Source organism: Helianthus annuus, chromosome 5 (assembly GCF_002127325.2).
Source record: "Helianthus annuus cultivar XRQ/B chromosome 5, HanXRQr2.0-SUNRISE, whole genome shotgun sequence".
Classification (NCBI taxonomy): domain Eukaryota; kingdom Viridiplantae; phylum Streptophyta; class Magnoliopsida; order Asterales; family Asteraceae; genus Helianthus; species Helianthus annuus.
In genome coordinates this window covers 1,127,758-1,147,428 of record NC_035437.2, presented here as the reverse complement: position 1 = coordinate 1,147,428, position 19,671 = coordinate 1,127,758, and the positions used below count along the sequence as shown (strand labels likewise).

The following is a 19,671-nucleotide window of genomic DNA, read 5'->3' as shown; positions in this document are numbered from 1 at the left end:
AGCTGCGTTATTACGTGTTTCCCCAAACCATAAAATCAATTACATATTTCCCTTTTTTTTGAGAAATTACCCAATTACCCTGGTCATAACCTAACTGCGTAATAACCCATCTGCCAAAACCCTACACAACAACATCACGTTTCTTCTTCTTCATCGACGTCTCTTCTTCTTCCCACCAAAACTAACGCACACAGGTATGTTCAATCGAATCTTGCATGTTTACGTAATCACATCTGCCATTCGTATAATCACTAGATATATTCTTGGTTGTTTATGTAATCGCATCTGTTCATCTTCTTCAAAAAAATCACGACACAATTGATTTTAGAGTTTGGAGAAATACGTAATAAAGCAGCTTAAGAGGGGGAAATATGTAAAAATCCCTTTATAATAATATAATTTGCAACTCACGGGACAATTTTCATCCCTCCTCCCTTTATCAGATTCACGTCACCCTTGGATTTCCTGATTCATATGGGCAGGGAAGGAAAGACATAAAATCACATTGAACAAGTTACTAATTAATAATTATTAATAATTAATTTATTCATCGGACCATATCTGCTTTTTCGCACCCTCCTCTTGGTTTTGAGAGCAGTCCGCACTTTTTGGACTTTCGCTTTCAACCCCTTGTCTTAGACTGGACGGTATGGAGGACAGCCCTAGGCCCATCCCCTTGCCGCCGCCCCAGCAATGCCACCCCCGCTCCGTCGCCGCCCCTGTGGCATCCTCTTCGTCCGCAATCAGCCGCCCAAGCCGGGCCTCACTCCCACACACACACACCTATACATACATACATATATACATAAAGGGGCTCATTCCCCACCTAGGTCCATCCCCTTTAGGCCCATCCTCACACCCGCTTACGTGGCGGTCTACGTGGCGGCCCATCTGATGTAGACTAGGAAATGGGATACGAAATCGGACCTGTTGATTCACACAGAATACCAGGAACAATTCTTCCAAAATTCGTTGATTCTTGTGGAATACCGAAAATTGGGGGTTTCACACTCAAGACACTCACAAGTGAATTGGGAGAAAAAATGACTTTTCATAAAACTCAAAACTGATTATCTTCCTCCCATTACATTCATATAAATAACAACGTAAATTCAAAACGGGCCTCAAAACACACTTGGGCCAAAAGCTAGAACCAAATAAAAGTCCACGAAAAGCACTAAAAAACATAAAAATGTAAATAACTCATAGAAATAAGCGTTTTTTTGGCCTGAACGTAGACCCAAACCACCTACGGTGTTTGTAGAAAGATGGGCTTCGTTCTCACAATCGTTTCGCCTGGTTGCACGCCCAAAACGGACACCTGTAGCCCAAGTTAGAGCCATTTTAGTGAAACCCCTTTTGTCACGCGATCTTGGGCCTCCAAATACAAGATGACCCGCTCCTCCACACTTGGGCCCGCATCACCATCCCCTTGGGGATGAGGCTCACCATACCTTCCAGTCTTATCGCGGCAAAAAAAAACTATAAAAAGTAATATTAAAAGTAAATTGCCAAAATTGTCCATGAGGTTTGGGCGTATTTGTCTGTTTTATCCAAAACGACCTTTTTGTGCATTACAGTTCTTCACCTTTTAGTGTTTATTTCATTCTTGAAGTTGACAATTTTTTCTTAGGGATGAAAATGACAAGATTTTAAACTTTTTAGCTGAAAATGGCACATCATGGACGAAAAACGCAAAAGTGGCCAAACATCAAGGATGAAAGTGGCATTGTACTCTTTTTTTTAATTATTTTTTGTTTACTTAAAGAAGAAAATGCTATGCGGCATTTAGTGGAAGAAGAAAATGTCATGCGGCATTTAGTGGATTCATTAGTAGATCGTAAGAACCGTAGAGGTGTACAAAATCGATTTCGTTTGGGAGGGTATGGAGGCTTAACTATAACCGTAACCAAGTTTTAGTTATGAAAGATTGTTTAACTATAACTATAACTGATGGTTAGTCAACCATGGTCGTTTAACCATCGGTTGTGGTTCGATCTATGTTATTTTATTTAATCTAACACCTAGGTCTAGCTCGTTTAGACTTCTATGTCTTAGGTCAAGCCCATGCTATTCGAGTGGCCCAATACAAGGTCCATGCTATTGGATTTGAGCACGAAAAAAATCTGGATATTCTTGTTCCTAATAAAAATAATTACTCTATTACTCTATTATTAATAGACAAACTTTGTTAACGGTAATCAGGGGCATTTAAGGGATTTTTTATTTAAAATCTAAAGTTGGTGATCATAAAATTGTTTAATTTGATCATAATCATTTAATACTCATTACTCTATTATTATTACTCTATTATTACTCTATCCATTATTATTATTATTATTTTATTATTAATAGACAAACTTTGAGAATAGTGTCAGGAGAATTTAAAGGATTTTTTTTTATCTCTATTATTAAGAGACAAACTTTGTGAATAGTGTCAGGGGCATTTTAAGGGATTTTTTTTATCTCTATTATTAAGAGACAAACATCCACCAACCCCCCCCCCCCCCCCCCCGGCAAAAAAAAACAAAAAAAAAACTATACCTCACCAAAAAACCTAACCCCCCACCCCCCAAAAACCTAAAAAAACCTAACCCCCACCCCCCAAAAACCTAAAAAAAATCTAAAAAAAACTAAACACCCACCCCCACCCCACCCCACCCCCACCCAAAAACCTAAACCTAAACCCACACCCCCTCGGCAAAAAAAAAAAAAAAAAAAAATTTTTTTTTTAGGGTGGGTGATGTGGGGGGGGGGGGGTTGGTGGATGTTTAAGGTTTTTTTTTTAGTGGGTTTTTTTTTGTAGTGGGTTTTTTTAGGTTATTGGACATTTGTCACTCTATAAATCTTTCTTACACTTCTTACAATTAGGATCCTTTGTATTTGATCCTAATCCTAATATGTTAATGCATTAGGTTACACCAACTTAAATTATAGAAAAAAACATACTAAATGTTAAAGTTAAATTTAAATACAAATTTCTAAAATCGTCCAAAAGTTTTAAAGTTAGTATCTTTATTAATATTTTTACAAAATAACCAATTTAATAGCATGTCCAACGTTGTGATGTGTCGACATCTATAAGCCGACGTGGAAAAGAGAGGAGGGGCAATTGATGCGAAGGATGTGGCGAGGAGAAAGGTGTGAAATGTGTGACCAGAGTAAAGAATGTGAGAGGTGTAGGAGAGATGCAAGTTCATGGTGAGACTTGAGAGGAGGAGGGAAGCAAGTTACGTGAAGGAGAGAAATTGACATATGTCACATCTCCGTTTTGAATGTCTAAAATAAAATGGTGCATAATGCATGTGAGAGGATATTTCTATTAAAACAAAAATAGAGTAAAATAATATAGAGCTAAATCTACATATTTGATTTTTTACCCTAGTCATGGGCTTATTTAGCATTTACACATATGTGATATGACCTCTTAGTCACGGACATTTTGTACATTTGTTGATCACAGTATATTTGTGTAATTTAATATTATTAAAAAATAAAAACCTACAGTTTCTCTTTTACGTAATAGAATAAATAGAAACCACCTTTTTATTGAAAAAAATGTGTTCAAACACACCACAAATGAAATCTATCTAACTGATGATGAATAGCTGATGCGTAAAAAGTAATTGGTAAATATACAGATAAAAAAAATATATATATAACTTTGGTAAAAGCTCTCATTTGTTTTACACAAGTGTATCTGATATGAGTTTTATGTAATAAATAAATAAAGCAACAGAAACAAAAAAGTCTTGGTTGCTTGCTTTGCTGTAAAATGTATGAAAAGAAGAATTGAGCCGCAAATCGAAATCTAGACATATTAAAAATAGAAATTCTGAGAATGACCCCTTTCATTTCGTCATCCCATAAATCTTGTCGACCCCCGGACGGATTTCTTTCTTTCATTCTTGACTCCTCCGAGTCCAAAGGGATATGAAATTAGAGTGTTAGGTTTATGCAGCAACCGCAACCGAAGATGAAGAAGAAAGTAGTTACCAATCGAAGCCGTTTAACAATTGGGATTTTGCTTGCATTCTTCATCCTCACCAATTTCCTGGATGCTTTCCCGGATCCAAGATTCGCCTCCTCCTCCTCCTTCTTCTTCTTCTCTTAAATTGCGTTTCCTCAAATCAAATTCCTCCACACTCTCACTTCCGGTAACCTTCTTTTCTTTTCTTTTCTTTAGGGGATCTTTCATATTTTCACTTATTGCCCAAATTTCCGTTATTTGTCAACCAGATCCAAGTGTTGTTTGTTATAAAAAAAAAAAAAAAAAAAAAAAAAAAAAAAAAAAAAACTCATGTCGGTAGGTAGAAGGTTCTCAGCCACAATTTTACTTTGGAGTGCAATGCTTTTAACATGTATTTGATTTAAGTCTCAGGACCAACTGAGAAAGATTGCAAAAGGGAAGAAGCCGCATAAAACTGCTTATGCAAGGCTCTTATATAAAGCTGCTCATGCCTTGGCTGAAGTAACTGCTCTGCTCCCCCTTTATTTCACTTTCACATACTCTTTTTTACAAATCATTCTCATTTTTCTTTTAACATTTCAGAATCAGTACAAATCTACAGAGCCCAAAGATTTGTGGCTGGAACCCTATCATGCTGTTGCATCATTGTGGCAACCTTGTGCTGATCAGCGTGTTTTGGAAACCTAGTGGTCTGTATTTATTTTCTGCTTAATATCTTGGATGTGTGTTATGGAACTCACATATATGAAATGCATTTTTTTTTTACGGGAAATTGGCCTATAATAATCTCCTTATTGGCCGTTAATTATTCCCCCCACCAGTCCCACCTTTCACCTATTTTTCCTACAATGGTCCCCCGTTAAAAAAACTTAACGGAGTTAAGCTTTTTCCCAAATTACAAACAGATTTTTCAGGCCATTTGATTAGAACGACGATACGAGTCCATTGATGTAGAACTTGCCTCGAAAACGATGCTCCAAACGATAAAAACGGCGCTTCAATTCGGGTGTTTAAATTTTCCAATTAACCAAATTCAAGTCACTTGGAGCACCATTTCGAAGTAAGTTTTTACATCAATGGACTCGTATCATCATTCTGATCAAAAACCCTAAAAAATCTGTTTGTAATTTGGAAAAAAAGCTTAACTCCGTTAAGTTTTTTTTAACGGGGGACCATTGTAGGAAAAATTGGTGAAAGGTGGGACTAGTGGGGGGAATATTCTAAGGTGGGATTATTAATGACCAATAAGGTCTAGATGAGATTATTACAGACCAATTCCCCTTTTTTTACATATAAACACCTCTCAACCGATCGGTTATTAGTTAAACACATTCTTTAACGTACGTACGCACGTGTTCTTTTTTTCAGAGGGAAACAATGGTTACATTTTGGTTACTGCAAATGGTGGTATAAACCAACAGAGAGTAGCTGTAAGCTGGCATTTCTTACCACTTTTTTTGACCATTTTTAGTTTCGGACTATCTGCAAACACGGATTTCAGCTTGTTTTGGTTTAACAACAGGTCTGCAACATAGTTGCAGTTGCAAGACTACTTAATGCAACTCTTGTTATTCCCACCTTTATGTTCAGTAGCGTGTGGAGAGATACTAGGTAATAACTCGTGTCTTCTGTTAATATTTTGATTATAAGGGGCTGTAGTGACGATTGAATTCTTTTATATTTTAGTCAATTTGCAGATATATATCAAGAGGACTTTTTTATTGATTACCTGAAACCCGATATCCGTATAGTGAAGGAATTGCCAAAGGAGTTACAGTCACTGGATCTTGAAGCTATTGGTAGTGTGGTGAGTGATTTATCTCACTCGAAGCTAGTGTCTTCTAAAAATATATGATTTCTTGTATTTATTTTGAAAACCATGCAGGTGACGGATGTTGATATTGCAAAAGAGACAAGACCCAGTTTTTACTTGAAACATATTCTTCCACTTTTAATGAAGAATAGAGTTGTTCATTTTGTTGGGTTTGGGAATCGTTTGGCATCTGATCCAATACCATATCACTTGCAGGTAGCATATGTTCCAACCAAAATATCTGAAGTAACTCCTTTAAAAAAAGGTTATAAAGAATGAGTTAATAGCATTAGTTAAATGGTAACATAATGACAGACTAATGCACAGTTTTAACTTAGGGGGCGTTTGGTTCGCAGGATTTCAAGGGAATTGGAATTTGAATTCCATCACTTAACATGTTTGGTTCACAGAATTTGATGGAATTGGAATCCAATTCCAATCTTCATGTGTTTGGTTTACAATGGAATTGGAATTAAAATTGGAATTAGGCATGAATTCCTTCAAATTCCTTTAACTAAAGGAATTCAAAATCCTTCCTATATGTGAAGGAATTAAAGTAAATTCATTTGAATCTTCATCCGTTTCGACCCGCACCGTTTCAACCCGTACCCGTTTCAACGCGAACAGTTTCGACTCGTATCGTTTCGACGCCAACAGTTTTGACCCGTAACGTTTTGACGCGAACGGTTTCGACCCGTACCGTTTCAAATCGAACCGTTTTGAACCGAACCGTTTCGACCCGTACCGTTTCAAATCGAACCGTTTGGAACCGAAACCGTTTCGACCCGTACCGTTTCTAACCCAACCGTTTCGACCCGTCACGTTTCGAATCGAACTGTTTCAACCCGTACCGTTTCTACCCAACCGTTTCGACCCGTACCGTTTCGAATCGAACCGTTTCGACCCGTACCGTTTCGACCAGTACTGTTTCAATCCGTACTGTTTCGACCCGTACCGTTTCGAATCGAACCGTTTCGATGCAAACAATTTTGACCCGAACCGTTTCAAATCGAACCATTTCGACCAGTACCGTTTTGACCCGTACTGTTTCGACCCGTACCGTCTCGAATCGAACCGTTTCGATGCGGACCGTTTCGACCTGAACCGTTTCGACGCAAACCGTTTCGAATCGAACCGCCTCGGTTCGAACCGTTTCAACCCGAACTGGTGGTTGTGGGTGCCGGGGTGATGGATTCCAACTCATTTGACAACCAAACACAACAAAAATGGAATTGAGATTCCAATTCCAACAATTTCCAATTACAATTGGAATGTTTAAATTCCAAATCCAATTCCTTCAAATCCTAATTCCTATACAAATTCCAATTCCAATTCCAAATTATTCCGTGAACAAACGCCCCTTAGAAACTCCTGAAATGAAAATGTTGCAAAGTTCATGGTTTATTTTCAGATTAGATTTGTTTAAACATTTCTTTGTTATGTGGGAACTTCATACAGAGACTCCGATGCAGATGTAATTTTCACGCCCTGCAATTTACTCCAAAAATACAAGCAACAGCTGCCTTGTTGATTCAGAGGATGCGTCAGAATGCAACGCATTCAGGAATATTGGATGAAAACCTGGTTGGACCGTTTGCCAAAGTCAAAGGGAAAAATCAAAAAAAGATTTCCGATACTTGGCTTTACACTTGAGGTTTGAAATCGACATGGTAGCTCATTCTTTATGTGATTTTGGTGGCGGTGAAGAAGAAAAGAAGGAGCTGCAAGCATATCGTGAAATTCATTTTCCTGGATTAGTGGAGCTAAATAACAGCACTAAGTATGAATAATAAACCATTAATTAACATTTGATAATTTCATGAAAATTCATTTTCCTTCGTTTTGAGTTGTTTCAGGGTACCCCAACCAGAGAGACTGAAGGCAGAAGGTCTGTGTCCCTTAATGCCTGAGGAAACCGTGCTTATGCTTGCTGGCCTTGGTTTCAAGCGTGAGACACGAATGTATTTGGCAGGTGCACATATTTATGGTGGAAAATCAAGGCTGGATGCTTTAACGACACTGTTTTCCTAATATGGTCACTAAAGAGGACCTGTTGTCGCCATCTGAAATTGAACCTTTCTTGAACTTCTCATCTCAGGTATGTATGTATGTGTATGTATGTATGAAGAGAGAAATTACCCTAGTTTGTTTGTTACTTGTGAAGAATGAATCTTTGGCTACATTATGAATTCATCTCATGTATTGATTGCAGCTAGCAGCACTAGACTTGATAACATGTACAGCATCGGATGTTTTTGCCATGACCGACTCAGGGAGTCAGTTATCGTCTTTAGTAACAGGTTACAGAGTATACTATGGTGGAGGGAAGATGCCGACGATCCGACCAAAAACGCAGACTGGCAAGACATTTTCATGAAAAACGACACGATCGAATGGAAAGTTTTTGAAACCCGAATCCGGAAAGCAGTGAGACAAAACAAACGGGTGTTTTCACGACCCGTAGGAAGGGAGTGTATATAGATACCTCCGTTGCAGTGAATGTATGTGCAATACACAAGAAGCTATTCGTCCTCCTCCTCGATAATTTGGTAATTGTTATTTCTCTAATTCATTTATTGTTACATTAGTGTTGGTATGTTATATGATGAGATCAGATAGGTTTCAATGTAAAAGTAATAGCTAAGGTGTTATTTTTTTTTATAAAAGTAATTTAATTTTAAACTTGGCGTTGTTCACCACACAAACTCTCTCTTTGTTGACTGACTGACTGACAGATTCTTTGCTCTTCATCTCCCTTGAGAAGCTTAATCCACATGCTTAATGAGAAAGTAGATGGTACTTTATAATAGAGATTTTTAACATATTTCCCCCTCCTAAGCTGCGTTATTACGTGTTTCCCCAAACCATAAAATCAATTACATATTTCCCTTTTTTTTGAGAAATTACCCAATTACCCTGGTCATAACCTAACTGCGTAATAACCCATCTGCCAAAACCCTACACAACAACATCACGTTTCTTCTTCTTCATCGACGTCTCTTCTTCTTCCCACCAAAACTAACGCACACAGGTATGTTCAATCGAATCTTGCATGTTTACGTAATCACATCTGCCATTCGTATAATCACTAGATATATTCTTGGTTGTTTATGTAATCGCATCTGTTCATCTTCTTCAAAAAAATCACGACACAATTGATTTTAGAGTTTGGAGAAATACGTAATAAAGCAGCTTAAGAGGGGGAAATATGTAAAAATCCCTTTATAATAATATATTTGCAACTCACGGGACAATTTTCATCCCTCCTCCCTTTATCAGATTCACGTCACCCTTGATTTCCTGATTCATATGGGCAGGGAAGGAAAGACATAAAATCACATTGAACAAGTTCTAATTAATAATTATTAATAATTAATTTATTCATCGGACCATATCTGCTTTTTCGCACCCTCCTCTTGGTTTTGAGAGCAGTTCCGCACTTTTTGGACTTTCGCTTTCAACCCCTTGTCTTAGACTGGACGGTATGGAGGACAGCCCTAGGCCATCCCCTTGCCGCCGCCCCAGCAATGCCACCCCCCGCTCCGTCGCCGCCCCTGTGGCATCCTCTTCGTCCGCAATCAGCCGCCCAAGCCGGGCCTCACTCCCACACACACACACCTATACATACATACATATATACATAAAGGGGCTCATTCCCCACCTAGGTCCATCCCCTTTAGGCCCATCCTCACACCCGCTTACGTGGCGGTCTACGTGGCGGCCCATCTGATGTAGACTAGGAAATGGGATACGAAATCGGACCTGTTGATTCACACAGAATACCAGGAACAATTCTTCCAAAATTCGTTGATTCTTGTGGAATACCGAAAATTGGGGGTTTCACCACTCAAGACACTCACAAGTGAATTGGGAGAAAAATGACTTTTCATAAAACTCAAAACTGATTATCTTCCTCCCATTACATTCATATAAATAACAACGTAAATTCAAAACGGGCCTCAAAACACACTTGGGCCAAAAGCTAGAACCAAATAAAAGTCCACGAAAAGCACTTAAAAAACATAAAAAATGTAAATAACTCATAGAAATAAGCGTTTTTTGGCCTGAACGTAGACCCAAACCACCTACGGTGTTTGTAGAAAGATGGGCTTCGTTCTCACAATCGTTTCGCCTGGTTGCACGCCAAAACGGACACCTGTAGCCCAAGTTAGAGCCATTTTTAGTGAAACCCCTTTTGTCACGCGATCTTGGGCCTCCAAATACAAGATGACCCGCTCCTCCACACTTGGGCCCGCATCACCATCCCCTTGGGATTGAGGCTCACCATACCTTCCAGTCTTATCGCGGCAAAAAAAAAACTATAAAAAGTAATATTAAAAGTAAATTGCCAAAATTGTCCATGAGGTTTGGGCGTATTTGTCTGTTTTATCCCAAAACGACCTTTTTGTGCATTACAGTTCTTCACCTTTTAGTGTTTATTTCATTCTTGAAGTTGACAATTTTTTCTTAGGGATGAAAATGACAAGATTTTAAACTTTTTAGCTGAAAATGGCACATCATGGACGAAAAACGCAAAAGTGGCCAAACATCAAGGATGAAAGTGGCATTGTACTCTTTTTTTTAATTATTTTTGGTTTACTTAAAGAAGAAAATGCTATGCGGCATTTAGTGGAAGAAGAAAATGTCATGCGGCATTTAGTGGATTCATTAGTAGATCGTAAGAACCGTAGAGGTGTACAAAATCGATTTCGTTTGGGAGGGTATGGAGGCTTAAACTATAACCGTAACCAAGTTTTAGTTATGAAAGATTGTTTAACTATAACTATAACTGATGGTTAGTCAACCATGGGTCGTTTAACCATCGGTTGTGGTTCGATCTATGTTATTTATTTAATCTAACACCTAGGTCTAGCTCGTTTAGACTTCTATGTCTTAGGTCAAGCCCATGCTATTCGAGTGGCCCAATACAAGGTCCATGCTATTGGATTTGAGCACGAAAAAAAATCTGGATATTCTTGTTCCTAATAAAAATAATTACTCTATTACTCTATTATTAATAGACAAACTTTGTTAACGGTATCAGGGCATTTAAGGGATTTTTTTATTTAAAATCTAAAGTTGGTGATCATAAAATTGTTTAATTTGATCATAATCATTTAATACTCATTACTCTATTATTATTACTCTATTATTACTCTATCCATTATTATTATTATTATTTTATTATAATAGACAAACTTTGAGAAAGTGTCAGGAGAATTTAAAGGATTTTTTTTTTATCTCTATTATTAAGAGACAAACTTTGTGAATAGTGTCAGGGGCATTTTAAGGGATTTTTTTTTTATCTCTATTATTAAGAGACAAACATCCACCAACCCCCCCCCCCCCCCCGGCAAAAAAAACAAAAAAAAAAACTATACCTCACCAAAAAACCTAACCCCCACCCCCCAAAAACCTAAAAAAACCTAACCCCCACCCCCCAAAAACCTAAAAAAAATCTAAAAAAAACTAAACACCCACCCCCACCCCCACCCCCACCCCACCCAAAAACCTAAACCTAAACCCACACCCCCTCGGCAAAAAAAAAAAAAAAAAAAAATTTTTTTTTTAGGGTGGGTGATGTGGGGGGGGGGGGTTGGTGGATGTTTAAGGTTTTTTTTTTAGTGGGTTTTTTTTTGTAGTGGGTTTTTTTAGGTTATTGGACATTTGTCACTCTATAAATCTTTCTTACACTTCTTACAATTAGGATCCTTTGTATTTGATCCTAATCCTAATATGTTAATGCATTAGGTTACACCAACTTAAATTATAGAAAAAACATACTAAATGTTAAAGTTAAATTTAAATACAAATTTCTAAAATCGTCCAAAAGTTTTAAAGTTAGTATCTTTATTAATATTTTTACAAAATAACCAATTTAATAGCATGTCCAACGTTGTGATGTGTCGACATCTATAAGCCGACGTGGAAAAGAGAGGAGGGGCAATTGATGCGAAGGATGTGGCGAGGAGAAAGGTGTGAAATGTGTGACCAGAGTAAAGAATGTGAGAGGTGTAGGAGAGATGCAAGTTCATGGTGAGACTTGAGAGGAGGAGGGAAGCAAGTTACGTGAAGGAGAGAAATTGACATATGTCACATCTCCGTTTTGAATGTCTAAAATAAAATGGTGCATAATGCATGTGAGAGGATATTTCTATTAAAACAAAAATAGAGTAAAATAATATAGAGCTAAATCTACATATTTGATTTTTTACCCTAGTCATGGGCTTATTTAGCATTTACACATATGTGATATGACCTCTTAGTCACGGACATTTTGTACATTTGTTGATCACAGTATATTTGTGTAATTTAATATTATTAAAAAATAAAAACCTACAGTTTCTCTTTTACGTAATAGAATAAATAGAAACCACCTTTTTATTGAAAAAAATGTGTTCAAACACACCACAAATGAAATCTATCTAACTGATGATGAATAGCTGATGCGTAAAAAGTAATTGGTAAATATACAGATAAAAAAATATATATATAACTTTGGTAAAAGCTCTCATTTGTTTTACACAAGTGTATCTGATATGAGTTTTATGTAATAAATAAATAAAGCAACAGAAACAAAAAAGTCTTGGTTGCTTGCTTTGCTGTAAAATGTATGAAAAGAAGAATTGAGCCGCAAATCGAAATCTAGACATATTAAAATAGAAATTCTGAGAATGACCCCTTTCATTTTCGTCATCCCATAAATCTTGTCGACCCCCGGACGGATTTCTTTCTTTCATTCTTGACTCCTCCGAGTCCAAAGGGATATGAAATTAGAGTGTTAGGTTTATGCAGCAACCGCAACCGAAGATGAAGAAGAAAGTAGTTACCAATCGAAGCCGTTTAACAATTGGGATTTTGCTTGCATTCTTCATCCTCACCAATTTCTGGATGCTTTCCCGGATCCAAGATTCGCCTCCTCCTCCTCCTTCTTCTTCTTCTCTTAAATTGCGTTTCCTCAAATCAAATTCCTCCACACTCTCACTTCCGGTAACCTTCTTTTCTTTTCTTTTCTTTAGGGGATCTTTCATATTTTCACTTATTTGCCCAAATTTCCGTTATTTGTCAACCAGATCCAAGTGTTGTTTGTTATAAAAAAAAAAAAAAAAAAAAAAAAAAAAAAAAAAAAAACTCATGTCGGTAGGTAGAAGGTTCTCAGCCACAATTTTACTTTGGAGTGCAATGCTTTTAACATGTATTTGATTTAAGTCTCAGGACCAACTGAGAAAGATTGCAAAAGGGAAGAAGCCGCATAAAACTGCTTATGCAAGGCTCTTATATAAAGCTGCTCATGCCTTGGCTGAAGTAACTGCTCTGCTCCCCCTTTATTTCACTTTCACATACTCTTTTTTACAAATCATTCTCATTTTTCTTTTAACATTTCAGAATCAGTACAAATCTACAGAGCCCAAAGATTTGTGGCTGGAACCCTATCATGCTGTTGCATCATTGTGGCAACCTTGTGCTGATCAGCGTGTTTGGAAACCTAGTGGTCTGTATTTATTTTCTGCTTAATATCTTGGATGTGTGTTATGGAACTCACATATATGAAATGCATTTTTTTTTACGGGAAATTGGCCTATAATAATCTCCTTATTGGCCGTTAATTATTCCCCCCACCAGTCCCACCTTTCACCTATTTTTCCTACAATGGTCCCCCGTTAAAAAAACTTAACGGAGTTAAGCTTTTTCCCAAATTACAAACAGATTTTTCAGGCCATTTGATTAGAACGACGATACGAGTCCATTGATGTAGAACTTGCCTCGAAACGATGCTCCAAACGATAAAAACGGCGCTTCAATTCGGGTGTTTAAATTTCCAATTAACCAAATTCAAGTCACTTGGAGCACCATTTCGAAGTAAGTTTTACATCAATGGACTCGTATCATCATTCTGATCAAAAACCCTAAAAAATCTGTTTGTAATTTGGAAAAAAGCTTAACTCCGTTAAGTTTTTTTTAACGGGGGACCATTGTAGGAAAAATTGGTGAAAGGTGGGACTAGTGGGGGAATATTCTAAGGTGGGATTATTAATGACCAATAAGGTCTAGATGAGATTATTACAGACCAATTCCCCTTTTTTTACATATAAACACCTCTCAACCGATCGGTTATTAGTTAAACACATTCTTTAACGTACGTACGCACGTGTTCTTTTTTTCAGAGGGAAACAATGGTTACATTTTGGTTACTGCAAATGGTGGTATAAACCAACAGAGAGTAGCTGTAAGCTGGCATTTCTTACCACTTTTTTTGACCATTTTTAGTTTCGGACTATCTGCAAACACGGATTTCAGCTTGTTTTGGTTTAACAACAGGTCTGCAACATAGTTGCAGTTGCAAGACTACTTAATGCAACTCTTGTTATTCCCACCTTTATGTTCAGTAGCGTGTGGAGAGATACTAGGTAATAACTCGTGTCTTCTGTTAATATTTTGATTATAAGGGGCTGTAGTGACGATTGAATTCTTTTATATTTTAGTCAATTTGCAGATATATATCAAGAGGACTTTTTTATTGATTACCTGAAACCCGATATCCGTATAGTGAAGGAATTGCCAAAGGAGTTACAGTCACTGGATCTTGAAGCTATTGGTAGTGTGGTGAGTGATTTATCTCACTCGAAGCTAGTGTCTTCTAAAAATATATGATTTCTTGTATTTATTTTGAAACCATGCAGGTGACGGATGTTGATATTGCAAAAGAGACAAGACCCAGTTTTTACTTGAAACATATTCTTCCACTTTTAATGAAGAATAGAGTTGTTCATTTTGTTGGGTTTGGGAATCGTTTGGCATCTGATCCAATACCATATCACTTGCAGGTAGCATATGTTCCAACCAAAATATCTGAAGTAACTCCTTTAAAAAAGGTTATAAAGAATGAGTTAATAGCATTAGTTAAATGGTAACATAATGACAGACTAATGCACAGTTTTAACTTAGGGGGCGTTTGGTTCGCAGGATTTCAAGGGAATTGGAATTTGAATTCCATCACTTAACATGTTTGGTTCACAGAATTTGATGGAATTGGAATCCCAATTCCAATCTTCATGTGTTTGGTTTACAATGGAATTGGAATTAAAATTGGAATTAGGCATGAATTCCTTCAAATTCCTTTAACTAAAGGAATTCAAAATCCTTCCTATATGTGAAGGAATTAAAGTAAATTCATTTGAATCTTCATCCGTTTCGACCCGCACCGTTTCAACCCGTACCCGTTTCAACGCGAACAGTTTCGACTCGTATCGTTTCGACGCCAACAGTTTTGACCCGTAACGTTTTGACGCGAACGGTTTCGACCCGTACCGTTTCAAATCGAACCGTTTTGAACCGAACCGTTTCGACCCGTACCGTTTCAAATCGAACCGTTTGGAACCGAACCGTTTCGACCCGTACCGTTTCTAACCCAACCGTTTCGACCCGTCACGTTTCGAATCGAACTGTTTCAACCCGTACCGTTTCTAACCCAACCGTTTCGACCCGTACCGTTTCGAATCGAACCGTTTCGACCCGTACCGTTTCGACCAGTACTGTTTCAATCCGTACTGTTTCGACCCGTACCGTTTCGAATCGAACCGTTTCGATGCAAACAATTTTGACCCGAACCGTTTCAAATCGAACCATTTCGACCAGTACCGTTTTGACCCGTACTGTTTCGACCCGTACCGTCTCGAATCGAACCGTTTCGATGCGGACCGTTTCGACCTGAACCGTTTCGACGCAAACCGTTTCGAATCGAACCGCCTCGGTTCGAACCGTTTCAACCCGAACTGGTGGTTGTGGGTGCCGGGGTGATGGATTCCAACTCATTTGACAACCAAACACAACAAAAATGGAATTGAGATTCCAATTCCAACAATTTCCAATTACAATTGGAATGTTTAAATTCCAAATCCAATTCCTTCAAATCCTAATTCCTATACAAATTCCAATTCCAATTCCAAATTATTCCGTGAACCAAACGCCCCCTTAGAAACTCCTGAAATGAAAATGTTGCAAGTTCATGGTTTATTTTCAGATTAGATTTGTTTAAACATTTCTTTGTTATGTGGGAACTTCATACAGAGACTCCGATGCAGATGTAATTTTCACGCCCTGCAATTTACTCCAAAAATACAAGCAACAGCTGCCTTGTTGATTCAGAGGATGCGTCAGAATGCAACGCATTCAGGAATATTGGATGAAAACCTGGTTGGACCGTTTGCAAAGTCAAAGGGAAAAATCAAAAAAGATTTCCGATACTTGGCTTTACACTTGAGGTTTGAAATCGACATGGTAGCTCATTCTTTATGTGATTTTGGTGGCGGTGAAGAAGAAAAGAAGGAGCTGCAAGCATATCGTGAAATTCATTTTCCTGGATTAGTGGAGCTAAATAACAGCACTAAGTATGAATAATAAACCATTAATTAACATTTGATAATTTCATGAAAATTCATTTTCTTCGTTTTGAGTTGTTTCAGGGTACCCCAACCAGAGAGACTGAAGGCAGAAGGTCTGTGTCCCTTAATGCCTGAGGAAACCGTGCTTATGCTTGCTGGCCTTGGTTTCAAGCGTGAGACACGAATGTATTTGGCAGGTGCACATATTTATGGTGGAAAATCAAGGCTGGATGCTTTAACGACACTGTTTCCTAATATGGTCACTAAAGAGGACCTGTTGTCGCCATCTGAAATTGAACCTTTCTTGAACTTCTCATCTCAGGTATGTATGTATGTGTATGTATGTATGAAGAGAGAAATTACCCTAGTTTGTTTGTTACTTGTGAAGAAATGAATCTTTGGCTACATTATGAATTCATCTCATGTATTGATTGCAGCTAGCAGCACTAGACTTGATAACATGTACAGCATCGGATGTTTTTGCCATGACCGACTCAGGGAGTCAGTTATCGTCTTTAGTATCAGGTTACAGAGTATACTATGGTGGAGGGAAGATGCCGACGATCCGACCAAATAAACGCAGACTGGCAGACATTTTCATGAAAAACGACACGATCGAATGGAAAGTTTTTGAAACCCGAATCCGGAAAGCAGTGAGACAAAACAAACGGGTGTTTTCACGACCCGTAGGAAGGAGTGTATATAGATACCCTCGTTGCAGTGAATGTATGTGCAATACACAAGAAGCTATTCGTCCTCCTCCTCGATAATTTGGTAATTGTTATTTCTCTAATTCATTTATTGTTACATTAGTGTTGTATGTTATATGATGAGATCAGATAGGTTTCAATGTAAAAGTAATAGCTAAGGTGTTATTTTTTTTTATAAAAGTAATTTAATTTTAAACTTGGCGTTGTTCACCACACAAACTCTCTCTTTGTTGACTGACTGACTGACAGATTCTTTGCTCTTCATCTCCCTTGAGAAGCTTAATCCACATGCTTAATGAGAAAGTAGATGGTACTTTATAATAGAGATTTTTACATATTTCCCCCTCCTAAGCTGCGTTATTACGTGTTTCCCCAAACCATAAAATCAATTACATATTTCCCTTTTTTTTGAGAAATTACCCAATTACCCTGGTCATAACCTAACTGCGTAATAACCCATCTGCCAAAACCCTACACAACAACATCACGTTTCTTCTTCTTCATCGACGTCTCTTCTTCTTCCCACCAAAACTAACGCACACAGGTATGTTCAATCGAATCTTGCATGTTTACGTAATCACATCTGCCATTCGTATAATCACTAGATATATTCTTGGTTGTTTATGTAATCGCATCTGTTCATCTTCTTCAAAAAAATCACGACACAATTGATTTTAGAGTTTGGAGAAATACGTAATAAAGCAGCTTAAGAGGGGGAAATATGTAAAAATCCCTTTATAATAATATAATTTGCAACTCACGGGACAATTTTCATCCCTCCTCCCTTTATCAGATTCACGTCACCCTTGGATTTCCTGATTCATATGGGCAGGGAAGGAAAGACATAAAATCACATTGAACAAGTTACTAATTAATAATTATTAATAATTAATTTATTCATCGGACCATATCTGCTTTTTCGCACCCTCCTCTTGGTTTTGAGAGCAGTCCGCACTTTTTGGACTTTCGCTTTCAACCCCTTGTCTTAGACTGGACGGTATGGAGGACAGCCCTAGGCCCATCCCCTTGCCGCCGCCCCAGCAATGCCACCCCCCGCTCCGTCGCCGCCCCTGTGGCATCCTCTTCGTCCGCAATCAGCCGCCCAAGCCGGGCCTCACTCCCACACACACACACCTATACATACATACATATATACATAAAGGGGCTCATTCCCCACCTAGGTCCATCCCCTTTAGGCCCATCCTCACACCCGCTTACGTGGCGGTCTACGTGGCGGCCCATCTGATGTAGACTAGGAAATGGGATACGAAATCGGACCTGTTGATTCACACAGAATACCAGGAACAATTCTTCCAAAATTCGTTGATTCTTGTGGAATACCGAAAATTGGGGGTTTCACACTCAAGACACTCACAAGTGAATTGGGAGAAAAAATGACTTTTCATAAAACTCAAAACTGATTATCTTCCTCCCATTACATTCATATAAATAACAACGTAAATTCAAAACGGGCCTCAAAACACACTTGGGCCAAAAGCTAGAACCAAATAAAAGTCCACGAAAAGCACTAAAAAACATAAAAATGTAAATAACTCATAGAAATAAGCGTTTTTTTGGCCTGAACGTAGACCCAAACCACCTACGGTGTTTGTAGAAAGATGGGCTTCGTTCTCACAATCGTTTCGCCTGGTTGCACGCCCAAAACGGACACCTGTAGCCCAAGTTAGAGCCATTTTAGTGAAACCCCTTTTGTCACGCGATCTTGGGCCTCCAAATACAAGATGACCCGCTCCTCCACACTTGGGCCCGCATCACCATCCCCTTGGGGATGAGGCTCACCATACCTTCCAGTCTTATCGCGGCAAAAAAAAACTATAAAAAGTAATATTAAAAGTAAATTGCCAAAATTGTCCATGAGGTTTGGGCGTATTTGTCTGTTTTATCCAAAACGACCTTTTTGTGCATTACAGTTCTTCACCTTTTAGTGTTTATTTCATTCTTGAAGTTGACAATTTTTTCTTAGGGATGAAAATGACAAGATTTTAAACTTTTTAGCTGAAAATGGCACATCATGGACGAAAAACGCAAAAGTGGCCAAACATCAAGGATGAAAGTGGCATTGTACTCTTTTTTTTAATTATTTTTTGTTTACTTAAAGAAGAAAATGCTATGCGGCATTTAGTGGAAGAAGAAAATGTCATGCGGCATTTAGTGGATTCATTAGTAGATCGTAAGAACCGTAGAGGTGTACAAAATCGATTTCGTTTGGGAGGGTATGGAGGCTTAACTATAACCGTAACCAAGTTTTAGTTATGAAAGATTGTTTAACTATAACTATAACTGATGGTTAGTCAACCATGGGTCGTTTAACCATCGGTTGTGGTTCGATCTATGTTATTTTATTTAATCTAACACCTAGGTCTAGCTCGTTTAGACTTCTATGTCTTAGGTCAAGCCCATGCTATTCGAGTGGCCCAATACAAGGTCCATGCTATTGGATTTGAGCACGAAAAAAAATCTGGATATTCTTGTTCCTAATAAAAATAATTACTCTATTACTCTATTATTAATAGACAAACTTTGTTAACGGTATCAGGGGCATTTAAGGGATTTTTTATTTAAAATCTAAAGTTGGTGATCATAAAATTGTTTAATTTGATCATAATCATTTAATACTCATTACTCTATTATTATTACTCTATTATTACTCTATCCATTATTATTATTATTATTTTATTATTAATAGACAAACTTTGAGAATAGTGTCAGGAGAATTTAAAGGATTTTTTTTTTATCTCTATTATTAAGAGACAAACTTTGTGAATAGTGTCAGGG

At 37.8% G+C, this 19,671-nt stretch overlaps 2 protein-coding genes across 3 annotated transcripts; both read left to right on the top strand.

Moving 5' to 3' along the window:
• The first annotated feature begins 3,813 nt into the window (after positions 1 to 3,813).
• On the top strand, positions 3,814 to 8,370 carry LOC110939605 (O-fucosyltransferase 15). The gene is given in 15 exon segments (XM_022181175.2): positions 3,814 to 4,157; positions 4,376 to 4,471; positions 4,553 to 4,642; positions 4,644 to 4,659; positions 5,339 to 5,400; positions 5,493 to 5,581; positions 5,657 to 5,777; positions 5,856 to 5,999; positions 7,242 to 7,371; positions 7,374 to 7,563; positions 7,640 to 7,805; positions 7,807 to 7,881; positions 7,996 to 8,140; positions 8,143 to 8,252; positions 8,254 to 8,370. Coding segments are annotated over 15 exon segments (1,608 nt in total). The 5' UTR covers positions 3,814 to 4,058; the 3' UTR covers positions 8,329 to 8,370.
• A 3,896-nt stretch (positions 8,371 to 12,266) lies between these two features.
• Positions 12,267 to 17,085, top strand: LOC110939604 (O-fucosyltransferase 15-like). 2 transcript variants are annotated; one of them, XM_022181173.2, is made up of 10 exons: positions 12,267 to 12,773; positions 12,999 to 13,088; positions 13,170 to 13,275; positions 13,949 to 14,010; positions 14,103 to 14,191; positions 14,267 to 14,387; positions 14,465 to 14,608; positions 15,852 to 16,171; positions 16,247 to 16,487; positions 16,603 to 17,085. In XM_022181173.2, exons 1-10 carry the CDS (start codon positions 12,573 to 12,575, stop codon positions 16,933 to 16,935), a joined length of 1,707 nt encoding a protein of 568 aa, XP_022036865.1. In that variant the 5' UTR covers positions 12,267 to 12,572; the 3' UTR covers positions 16,936 to 17,085. The 2 variants fall into 2 exon arrangements, with proteins under 2 accessions (XP_022036865.1, XP_022036864.1); XM_022181172.2 differs by having other exon boundaries at positions 12,993 to 13,088.
• The last annotated feature ends 2,586 nt before the right edge of the window (positions 17,086 to 19,671 follow it).

Coding starts and splice junctions, on each gene's coding strand:
- LOC110939604 (XM_022181172.2), top strand. CDS start 12,573: ATGCAGCAACCGCAACCGAAGATGAAGAAGAAAGTAGTTACCAATCGA. Junction 16,172..16,246: donor GAGCTAAATAACAGCACTAA/GTATGAATAATA, acceptor GAGTTGTTTCAG/GGTACCCCAACCAGAGAGAC. Junction 16,488..16,602: donor TCTTGAACTTCTCATCTCAG/GTATGTATGTAT, acceptor TATTGATTGCAG/CTAGCAGCACTAGACTTGAT.